This window comes from Lolium rigidum, chromosome 5 (assembly GCF_022539505.1).
Source record: "Lolium rigidum isolate FL_2022 chromosome 5, APGP_CSIRO_Lrig_0.1, whole genome shotgun sequence".
NCBI lineage: Eukaryota > Viridiplantae > Streptophyta > Magnoliopsida > Poales > Poaceae > Lolium > Lolium rigidum.
In genome coordinates this window covers 138,513,330-138,525,446 of record NC_061512.1, presented here as the reverse complement: position 1 = coordinate 138,525,446, position 12,117 = coordinate 138,513,330, and the positions used below count along the sequence as shown (strand labels likewise).

Here is a 12,117-nt window from a genome sequence, read left to right as displayed (position 1 = left end):
CTTGTCCTCGCTTGGCCACCTTGGGCGTCCGGCCCCGGACCTTCCCGGCGCGGGCCAACGCATCCGTGAACCTTACCCGAGCACACCACGGCGGCGGGTCAGAAACCGAGAAGCACAAAACGAGTAGAGAGGGGGTCAGATTGTTACCCATGGCGTGGAGCGGCGGCGGTCGTACGGTCTCCGGCGACGAGGTGACGGCGAGCCTCGTGCGGCGGCGGCGACGGCGACGGTTGCTTCTGGTGATGGAGGAAGGTGCCCTAGACCGGTGGGAGAATTTATAGATGCTACTAGGGTTTCTTCATTGGGCCGTGGGTTCATGGGCCCACTGAAATGTTTTTGTATGGGTTTACGGCCCACGGCCCGTCAGAGGCCCATAAAGGCACCCGAGAGAAACCCTCGCAGCAGCAGCGGCGGCGCAGGAGCACACCAGCGAGCGAGCTCAGCGGCGGCGGCGGCGGCGCGAAGGGGGAAGCGGAGGCGAGATGCCGCGGCCGGAGGTGCAGGCGCCGCCGGAGATATTCTACAACGAGTCGGAGGCGCGCAAGTACACCACCTCCTCCCGCATCATCGAAATCCAGGCGAGGATTTCCGAGAGGGCGCTGGAGCTGCTCGCCCTCCCCAACGATGGCGTCCCCAGGATGCTCCTCGACATCGGTCAGCTTCTGTCCTACGCTCTCTCACAGCCCAATTATATGTTATGTTTCCTTTGGAGAATCCTTTGGTTGAACTGTGGTACGTGAATCGCAGGGTGCGGCTCTGGACTTAGCGGTGAGACCTTGACTGAACATGGCCACCACTGGATTGGCTGCGATATCTCAGAGTCCATGCTTGGTGAGGAACTCCACTCACGTTGTTTGTTGCTAGCTACTATGGGCATGTCGGTGAGTTGCTTAAGTTTCTGTTCTGGAGCTTCACTTTTGTTTTCCCTTGCAGACGTTGCTCTAGAGCGGGAAGCAGAGGGTGACCTCCTACTCGCGGACATGGGCGAGGTAAATTACACGTTATGTTGTTGGCTTAGTGGAGAAATTTTAGTTCCAGGTGCCATGTTTATGTCATGACTTGGTAAAAAATGTTCATGTCATGACTTTAGTTCTAGATGTCATGTAGGCTTGTCTTGTGTGATTCTTAGTGTTACACTTGAGTTGTATGTGTGATTCTTAGTTGTCATGTGGACATCCTTATTTTTATAGATAATGGGTAGCACCCTTTGGTTCATTCATGAACATGTTCATTACAGATAAAGGTCCTGATTACATCAGGGGACTCATTAGAGCAACGGATAGAAAGCATTCTTGGTATGATAATAGTGAACACGACTTCTGTTTAACATGATCTAAAAATCAGTTGACACCATAAAATTAGATGGGGGCCTTCAAAACTTTGTGTGGTAGCAAAATAGTAGAATGAATCCGAAGAACCTAAACATTGCAGTACTGCCTTTTCTCTGTAACCGTATGGTTGCCAAAGTGGTTTTGCCCGTGCGAGATTACCATGATTTCACATCTTTGCTTTACATACACAACTACATCAAGCTCTTCACAGCTGTGTAACCACAAGTTGTGGTACTTTGAGCTACTATTATGCTTACAATAACTCATCTTCCAGGGCTTAGGCCTGCGCCCAGGAGTTATTGATGGTGCAATCAGTATTTCAGCAGTTCAGGTTAACCTTTTAAGTTGTTGTTTTGTTTCTGCAACTAACTTGCCTTGTTTATTTCATCATTTCTAATTGTTCCACTACTCTTCTTTGTCGACTGTGTACAGTGGTTGTGCAATGCTGACAAGTCATCTCATGAACCAAGATTGCGGTTAAAGTACGTGAAGTTATATTGCAGTCTATCTCTTGTGTTATCTGCAACCAGTTCTTAACCTTGACATGTGCATGCTTTTTCAGGGCTTTCTTTGGATCACTATATAGATGCCTAGCAAGGGGAGCAAGAGCCGTTCTACAATTTTATGCTGATAATGTGAAGCAAACTGAAATGCTCGTGTCTTTTGCCATGAATGCTGGTTTTGCTGGTGGAGTGGTTATTGACTGGCCTCATAGGTAAGAATTTCATTGCCTTGAAGCCATGGTGTGCGAACAGTCTTATGAATTTCATGCTGTAGACTTCTGCTGATGCCTTTCCTCTGACAGTTCGAAAGCAAAGAAATCCTACCTTGTCCTCACTTGTGGTTCACCTTCTGTTGCCACATTTCTCCCAAAGGCGAAAGGTCAAGATGGTGAGATGTGCAGCAGTGATGATGATGATGATGATGACGATGATGATGAGAGCAATGATGACCAAACAGTAAGCTCGCCCTTAACAAGACAATTTTCTGTTTTATACATTTTGAACTTATTTACTGCTCTTAATCTCTATCCTTTGTCTGCTGCTTTATTCCATGATGTTTTTCTAGTCTTAAGCTTCTTTTTACAAGCAAGGTTTTAAATAACTGTGCTATAGCATTTTGGGAAGTCTAAAATCTAACCTAAGGGACCTTTTATCGCTGTCCTAGTTACAGTTAAGGCCGCTATCTCTTTTTTTTGCGGTGTAATTTTATCAAGTTCAACTCTACACTGGAGCGAAAGAAAAAGAACCAAAACCAAGATCCCATTGTGATACTATTTTTGTTGATGTTCTTGAGGATGATGATAATGATCGACTTTGCGAAAATGCAAGAGATGAACCAATCAAGAACCAAGCAATGAATTCTGATCATGGATCCGCACATGGAACAAGCAAGAGGAAAAGGGTTACCAGGAGTAATAAGCAACCCAAAAGGACTAAGCTCAATCCAGATGAAGATGAAGAAGTGATTTCATCTTCCTCGTCAGATGAGGACACACAATTACCAATTGATCATTGAGAGCCCATAACTCTCTCTACTGACTGTGAAGAAGAATAGGTTCCAGTTTTCAAGTCATCATTGCCAGCTAGCTCCTTGTTAAGACTTAAAAGATTTTACTTTCAATCGTTTGGACATGTTGTTTACGTTACTTGATTGGTCCAGTGGTTTGTGATCTCAAAAATGGTGCCATGGACATGTATTAGTACTTCTAAATTAACATGTCTTCTTTCTTCTCTTTATTGTGATTTATTTATTTTAAATCTTTTATCGTAAATTCCCTGATAGCTGACATAGACCTTGCTGCGTAGCTTAGAAAAAACATGATTTAAAGCCTTGTTTACGAGTATCATAATGTATGTCATCTTAATCAACGAATGTCAGATTCATTTAATCCAATTGTATGTATCGGTTATGCAACAAAATATTCCTGTGCAAACTTTCAGTTCTACCCAGTAATTCATGTATGTTCAATTACTCTTGAAACTGCTACTGCTGCTATCTTGGGCTGTGAGCTAACTGGCTGTGCTTGATCAAGAATCAACTTAGACCATACTTCTCTTTTTCTGCTCTCTAATTTGCAGGCCCTGAACAGATGATGGTCTACCTACCATTTATGATAAAATGTATTTTTTCCAATGCAGGTTGGCACATATGGACGGAACCGTTCAAACAAGAGGCGGAAGGTGAACAACAACAAGAACGGTCGAGGCAGGGATTGGCTCCTGAGGAAAAAGGAGCAGATGAGAAAAAAGAGGACGTGAGGTTCCCGCTGACACGAAATACACAGGGCGGAAGCGCAAGACCCGCTTCTAGTTCGGTAGCTTATGGAGTGCCTATGCGCCCAGTGCCCGTTGTTTGCCAGTCATTTAGTTGTAGCTCATCAGATGCAGTGAGGATTTTATGCTTGAGAGTTGAGAGTTTGCTGGATTGTGCTTACTTTTGTGTACCAACAATAGAGAGATGTTCTTAAGCTGCATCAGTTTTGACAGTGCTATCATGTTTGTAGTACCCTCATAACGATATATAGTGACATGGTTGTTTCATGTTTGCATGGATTTGTGCTGAGTTACGCAATCTGTATTCAGACTCCAGAGTGCACTCAAGTAATGCGTTTTCTTGAAGAAAAGAATGTGCGGGCAGTATTCAGTCCATTGTGATGCTGGGGGAGAAAGAACAAGCTTGCGTGCTCTCCTGTAGTAAATATTTGTAGGTTTATTAACTCCGTACGTATCACTGCTCAAGGTATAAAAGTGAGAATCTTACTTGCAAGCACTACAATAACTGAAATTCAAGCATGACTATCTCTGGTGCATAGCATTTTAACCATTTTCAAATTCTTAAATTGAAACACAACAGTTCAAACATAGAAATGAAAGAACATAGTAATTAAATGTCATGCAAAGAGTTCATAAAAACCATAACCAAGCTCACCATTTGGCTAATGCCGGCGCCACTACCATCTCCACCACCGAAGTCACCTCCAAAGCCAGCACTACCAGTCTACCGCCATCAAATTGACCTCTGTTACTGCCACTAGTACTAGCAAACCTGCCACTGAGCAAGTTTTGTGGAAGCAATATGTGACCTCCTAGCCAGTGTTAGGATTATATCTTTCCATATATGTAAGGAAATATGCTAGGCACATCACTGAAGCTAGGATAGGGTGGGAGGACCTTATTCTGCCATCAAAGATGTACCTGCCACCTCATCATCCCGAACAAGACACTGAAAACAACCTAAAAAAGAACGAGAACCCTCCCGCCGGCGAGGGGCCGTGGTCTACCACGCCTCCAAGGCCCTAAGGCCACCGGAGGCGGAGCAGACTGGCGGCATCGCCGGTGAGGGGACGGAACCATACATAGGTTTCGCAGTCGCATCTCTCTTGGGTACACGCTCTTACCGGTCTGTGTGTGAACTAAACTAAATTCATCATGTTGGTCTCTTCTTAGGATTTAAACCTATGAGATCAGGACTTCGAATATTGTTTCCAGCCATACCTTGTACTCAATCTGGCATGGCAACTTTGTTGGTTGTGGGTCTCTTCATGATTTGGGTAATGCCATGTCACTTCTGACTTCTCACAATGCTATCATGTTTGTAATACCTTTTTATTAAGGATATAGTGACATGGTGGTTTCATGTTTGCATGGATTTGTGCGAGTTCCTTCTGCTCCGTTGGTGGACACGCCTTCTGATTCTGGGGGTGGCGCTTACAGCGGAATCGAGGCTTGGTGCAGCGAGTCAAAGGAGATGGCCTGACAAGCGCATGGCAGGGCTGCGGTGTAGGTACCCAATGATGGCATGTTTCCTGTGGCAACGACATAAGGATAACTACAGCTAAACAAGGGTGTACAAATGTACACCCATTATCTGATCGAACTCCATTCTAAAACAACTAGCTCACTCGGTGTTAGCCAAACCAACAAGCAAAATCAATAGTAATTTTGCTTTACACACTCATTCCAGTAAATCTGGCTCCGTCGATGGAGAATGGCATGTAGATTAGGCGTGTGACGGTGGGGCAGCCCATCTAGATACGACAATTAAGGCTCGCTTTGCATGTCAGTCCTAGAATCTACGCTAGAGCACCATTGGTTGGGAGGAATGAGCGTCGGGCTCGGGACATGTCAGATGGCAGCAAGTTGCTCACTATTTTGTCGTGGATCACATATGAACTTTTTGCAATGCATGATCTGTGTGGTGTCGGTCGTTCCTTATATTTTATGTGCATTATCCCCAATTGATGGGTTTGGTGGCTCTTCTTCTACACGAGACATGTCAGTCACCGCACACTAGTGAAGAGTTCCGGCGGTGTCCACGAGTGGCTAGCTCCGGATGGCAGCAAAGATATTTCAAGCACCGACATAGGTGGCACAATTGAGATGATGATTGAAACAATGCTTTTGTCTAGGGTGAAACCAGTGATCTAGCCTTCAGTGATTGGATCCGGTAGAGAAACACATGTGTCGTCTCCTTGTTGAAGGTGTTGTCTTTCTTCCGACGATGTGGCCTTGATTGGTTTGACCCGACTATAGGATGAAAATCGACGTTAGTTATTGGTTCATACAATGTCTACGTATGTAATCTCCTTCTTGGAGGCGTTGTTAAGAATGACGTTGCTCGCTCGTAGTTGTTCTTTTTGTTATCTTTACTCGCCACTTTGTGTAACATGTTTGTTCTTCGATGTTTTGGCCTATTTTCCTAACATCTTCTTTAGTAAAATTGGCGGTGGGCATGTGGGAATGCGAGGCTAGTAGAAAATATCTTAATTTTTGGGAATAAAACTAGCTTTGCTCGGCCGCAATAAACATTTGTAGATTTACATATATTTACCACCCCTGAAGGTGTATGAAGTAGCACATATGATACAAGTACAAAATAGTGACACCATATCTCCACCTTATGATCTCACGTGCAACATTATTGCAACCAATTGAATATACCCCTTGAATCATACAAACAAAATTCATTGCAATATTTTTTTGTAGGTACATAGAAAAACCATACACACTTTGTAGTGTTGTGAAGAAACACCCTTCACAACATCAAAAATATCTTAACGATCACCAATCTCTGCAATCAACATTGGTGCCACTAACACATCGATCTTCATCGATTCGAGCTTGTTGGCGTGCAATCTGTAACGTCAGAGATCCACCAGAGATAGATCTGACAATCATTGACCCATTCCCTGCCGTCCTAATGTTGGTAGGGGCTCGATAAATTCAACTTCCACCTCAACATATCCATGGTGGTTGGAAGGAGCATGTGTCGAGGAATTAAAATTATTGGAAACCGATGATCTCGAGAGGAAGAAAAGAAAAGAAAAGTAGTGTTGGGAGTTGGTGCTCCAGGTGATAAGGGGTGAAAGGAGAAGGATGCCCGTATGATAAAAGAGGAGAGAAACACAAAAGTGCAGGAACATGACTTGACAAACCGTTTATCTTCCCCGACAATGGCTGATTTCCCCTTCCATCGGCCGCCACATGTGAACCATTTGCCTATACTTTTTGTGTGTGTATAACAACAAGGTATGTGAAATAGATCTTAATTGTATCATGTTTTATTGAATACACCGTATTTAGTTTCATAGGGTTTATGTGTTTTGAACGAACAAAAAACAAACGGTCTTCCCTGATTTTGTGTCATTGTATGCACAAAGTAACATAGTGCATCGGTGAGAATGTTTGAAGGAGAGCCTCGATAACGAATTAACAAGTTTTTTTTTGTGAACAAGTAATTAACAAGTACGTAAAAAAGTTAAGGATTGGCTTTGAAATTTGATCGAAATGGCTTTTGCTAGGGGTTAGTTAGTTTTCCCCTTCCGCAGGTTATCGTCACTGACATAAATCTTTTCTAAGCCCTAGCCCACCACCGTCCCCCGCCGCCGCCGTGCCGTACTTCTGCCGCCGCCGCCGCCGCTCAATCCCCCGGACCGCCCCTCCCACGGAAACACTCCGCCATTCTCACGCGCGCCTCCGCCCCCACCGTCCCCGTTCTTCCCTCCGCGGGGACGTCGCGCGCGCGTGTCCCTGCCGTCTCCTCTCCACCCCGCCCGCAGCTCCGGCGGCCATCGAGTTCAGAGGTATGGGCTAGGCTGTTCAGCGATTAGCGAAATCCCAGCAACCATCTACACCCCGCCCCTGCGAATCGCGCCTCCCATGCTCCTGCGGCGGCTGCAGCACCGCAAATGCGTCGCCGAATGCTGCAGGCACGTCAGGGCTCCACCCGCCCGCCGCCGCTTCTCCGTGCTCGCTGCTGCCGACTACACCTCCAGCAGCGACGACGCCCCCGACGAGAGGTGGCCTAGCTGCGCTCCCGCTGAAACCGTGCAGAGAAGCAGAGGCCGCGTTGGTCTGAGCTCTGCCAGAGTCGTCCAGAACCTCCGGCTCCTCAAGAGGAGGCCCGATGTCGCCTTGGCCTACTTCAAGGACACCGAGAGCGTCGGCTTCAGCCACGACCTGTCCACCTACGCGGAGATCGTCGACATCCTGTCCAGCTCGGGCCAGTCCAGGATGCTCTTCTCCCTATTCCGCGAGATCATCTCGCACGGCGGCGGCGGTCCCGAAATCCTGCCGCTCATGGATCATCTTAGAAGAACAGGCGCCGCTTCGGATTCGCTCGTGTCCGCGACCAATTGCTTGGTCACGGCGTACATCACTTGCTATGATGCGCAGGATACGATTGGGTTGTTTGGTGAGCTCTGCAGGCGTGGAGTTGTGCCGTCGGTTTGGGCTTGCAACGTGCTTCTCAAGTTTGCAGCGGACAGTGGTGGCTCGGAGGTTGTTTTATCGGCTTATGATCAGATGAAGCTCCTTCGGCTGACTTTGGATGCTCATGCGTTGGGCATTATCACTAGGTCTCTTTTTCAAGAGAAGAAGGCAGACAAGGCGTTTCAAGTGTGGGTCGAGATGATTGGATCGGGAGCGAAGCCGGATATAGGTGGATACTCGTCGTTTTTAACTGGTCTGTGTGATTGCGGAAAGGTTGATTTGGCTTATGCTATTCTGCAAGAGATCATCAGGGAGGGCATTCAAGTTGACGCCATGGCCTATAACAAGGTAATGGATGGGCTATGCAAGGAGATGAGACTGGAGGAGGCTGAAAAGCTCTTGGAGAGCAAGATCAGACTAGGATTCAATCCTGATATATATGGCTATAGCTATCTCATCCGGAGTTACTGCAAAAAGGGAGACATACTTAAGGTGCTGGATCATTATCAAGCAATGGAATCCCATGGTCTCGGAACAAACTGCCACATTGTGAGTTATCTTCTACAATGCTTTACAAAGGTAGGCATGGCATCTCAAGTTACGGAGTATTTCCAGAAATTTAGGGATTCAGGAGTTCATCTTGATGGGGTTCTGTATAACATTGCTATGGAAGCCTATTGCAAGCTCGGGAACGTGGATGACGCGGTTAAGCTACTGGCAGAAATGAAGACTGACGGCCTGGCTCCTGACAGAATCCACTATACATGCCTGATCAAGGGTTATTGTTCGAAGGGAGATATACCAAATGCACAGCAAGTGTTTGAAGAGATGCTGAAGGACAATGTAAAGCCAGATGTGGTTACATATAACATTCTGGCCAGTGGATTTTGCAGGAGTGGTCTTGTTACGGAGGTGTTTGACCTTCTAGACCATATGCAGGATCAAGGGTTAGAGCCTAATTCACTTACTTATGGTGTAGCAATTGATGGATTTTGTAGAAGAGGCAACCTTAGTGAAGCGGAGGTGTTATTTAATATAGTAGAAGAGAGAGGAATTGATCACATTGAAGTACTGTACAGTTCGATGGTTTGTGGCTATTTAAATTCAGGATGGACTGATCATGCTTACGTGCTCTTTCTTAGGGTTGCTAATCAAGGAAAACTTGTGGATCATTTCTCATGTTCTAAGTTGATAAATGACCTTTGTAGGGATGGAAATGCCCAGGGAGCTTCAAATGTATGTAGCATCATGTTAGAAAAGAATGCTGTTCCTGATCTAATTTCATATAGCAAGCTCATAGCAGCCTATTGTCAGACAGGAGATATGCACAATGCTCGTTTATGGTTCCATGATATGATTCAGCGAGGCCTTTCTGCGGATGTTATTGTATACACTGTACTAATGAATGGTTACTGCAAGGTTGGTCGGATGCAAGAAGCTTGCACATTATTTGTTCAGATGACAAGTTTAGGTATTAAGCCTGACGTAGTTGCATATACAGTGCTACTCGATGGTAACCTAAAAGAGTACCTGCAGAAATGCTGGCAGGGCATTAGTAAGGAGACAAGGAGCGTTCTTCTTAGAGCAAAGCAGAACCAGTTGCTCAGCTCTATGAAAGAATTGGAAATTGAACCTGATGTACCCTGTTACACTGTATTGATTCATGGGCAGTGCAAAGCAGATTATTTAGAGGGAGCACGGGGACTATTTGATGAAATGTTGCAGAAAGGACTTGCTCCTGATCTTCATGCATACACGGCTCTTATAAATGGATATTGCAGCCAGGGAGAAATAGCGAAGGCGGAAGATCTTTTTCAAGAAATGGTAGATAGGGGAATAAAGCCAGATGTACTGACCTTTTCTGTCTTGAATCAGAAGTCCTGAGTCATAGGCGGGATCAGCCATATGTATGATTTTCCTGCAGTTATGTCAACTGAAATCCGTCAATAGCAAGGTAATGTATATTTTAAGTCGTGAATTTACTGGAAGTCTGGAATTAAGATTTATTTTGTTACTTCCACTTGATTGATGAAAATATGATTATCTTATCTATTCATGTTCTTTTTGCTTAATGTTTTGGTCTGTAATGCTCTTACCATGCATATACGCTTTGCAGGCAGTTCTAGGGTCGATCTTATTGAACTGCAAAATCCAGCACATAACGAACAATGACAAGCTTGTGTTGATGTGAAAGGTCTGTTACTTGACTGTCTAAGCTGCATTTCTTTGGCTAAATAATGAAAAGATGAAAAATTGGTGTATATTGTGGACTATGCTTTCGAGGAGCTAGGCGAAGGGCTCTTGTCCCAGGAGACGAAGTAGATTAGCCATTCTTCAGTTTTCTTGGTTGATTAATTCCTCAGAGTGCCCTCTTTATATATAGGCCTAACAATCGAATCTACGTAGCAAATTGTAGATCTTATCTAAAACTAGCGTAAGACCAACATTTTCCTTAGGCTCATATATCTTGGGATGGAACCTAAGCTTACATATGTTTTTATCTTGAAGTTAGCATGGCAAGTTTGACTTCCTTTTGTAGATTTTGACTTATTTTGTTCAGTAATTATGGCTTCATCGTCTGATTTTTTTTTTTTTTGGAGTAGCCTAGCGCTGTATGCTGGATCATTGGTCATTTATTCATTTCAAAATCCATGGAGATGATTCTGCAAGCCTGATTTGAGCTCTACCAAGGCAAGTCTGGCCTTCTACCTTAACTCTTATTTCCTCATGCTTAGCTATTGAACATTGGTCCCCAGAGCCTTTTTATTTATTTTTTCTCACATGTTTCTCTTTAAGAACTTATCAGCTAGGTGTATACTGTTGCCGTGAGAAATAGCAATCATCCTATCTACTGAGACACAACATTAGCTTGGATATATTAAATGGAAACCATGGGTCGTCGTTACTTAGAATCTGTTACATCTGAATGTTGTTGTGTCGCATGCTACCTTTACTTCCAAATTCCAGAGTGATGGCATAACATGCACCACAAAACATTTTTTTTGCGAAACACAGTACAGACGTAGATGCTCACATATACGCACATACACTCACCCCTATGAACGCACGCACACCCTACCCGTATGAACATCTCCGAGAGACTGCGTCCAAGAAACTTCATCCGACGGGTCTTGAGATTGACGAAGTCACCACATGTGCCTCGCTGTCGACGGGAACGTCACATCCCACTGAAGAATATTCCGCCTTTAATGAGACACCAAAGTGTCAAACCTGAGGTTTGAACTCTGGTGGGCTGGGGGTACCACTGCCCTCCTAACCAGCCAACCACAGGTTGGTTCTCACCACAAACCATATTTGCACTGATAAATCTAGAAGGTACAGACTCATGGTGTGTACTGTGCTTTAGTTATGTGTCAAACCTGAATGTGTCAGTTTGAGTTGTTCTCTACATTAGATGCCAAGGTCAGATGATATGTTTATGCTCCAGAGCATGAATATTAAAAGATCATGGCATCATGAACTTAACTTTGGCTCTTGACTCTCCGTGACAGAACCTGTTGTCCATGAAATCTGCATACTTTTATCATATTTCTTTGAAAGAAAATTGCTGGCTATAAAAATGCCAATAGTGTCTTGTGCTGTAAATACATTCTAAAATCTCGTTAAAAATGAGGCTTCCTTTAGTGTTCCTTTTCCTCTTTCTACAGTTTCAGTGCACTGATTCTGTGGAACAAGTCAATGAACATGGTAATTGCATTGAGGTGAATTTGGTCCTTCACATTAGAACCAGGGGCATGTAGCCATTGATGTCAAATGGCCCCATTATTTTTTTTTACTAATCTTGATTAAAAGTTGCACCAATGATTTTTTACTGATCTTCCTTGGAACTATGAAAATAATCTTATAAATAATAATCATACCACTATACATAGATGGATGACACCAACAATATTATTTTCAGGCTTCACCCCTGATTCGTACTACCCATATTTAGTTGGACAACTGTAAATTCAGAAGATGCTGCTTATCTGAACTATAACACTTTGACTCTGAATGCATGATTTGCTGCCAAGTACTACTAGTGATACTCATTTATCATTTCCATCAGACAA

General features: G+C 44.4%; 1 protein-coding gene and 1 pseudogene across 1 annotated transcript; both read left to right on the top strand.

The window, feature by feature from the left end:
* The first annotated feature begins 461 nt into the window (after window positions 1-461).
* On the top strand, window positions 462-3,878 carry LOC124653026 (annotated as a pseudogene).
* A 3,614-nt stretch (window positions 3,879-7,492) lies between these two features.
* On the top strand, window positions 7,493-10,739 carry LOC124656470 (pentatricopeptide repeat-containing protein At2g26790, mitochondrial-like). The gene is made up of 3 exons (XM_047195207.1): window positions 7,493-9,998; window positions 10,161-10,238; window positions 10,648-10,739. Exon 1 carries the CDS (start codon window positions 7,493-7,495, stop codon window positions 9,926-9,928), a length of 2,436 nt encoding a protein of 811 aa, XP_047051163.1. The 3' UTR covers window positions 9,929-9,998; window positions 10,161-10,238; window positions 10,648-10,739.
* The last annotated feature ends 1,378 nt before the right edge of the window (window positions 10,740-12,117 follow it).

Bases quoted from the DNA above. Each gene is read 5' to 3' on its own strand.
- LOC124656470 (XM_047195207.1), top strand. From the start codon at position 7,493: ATGCTCCTGCGGCGGCTGCAGCACCGCAAATGCGTCGCCGAATGCTGC.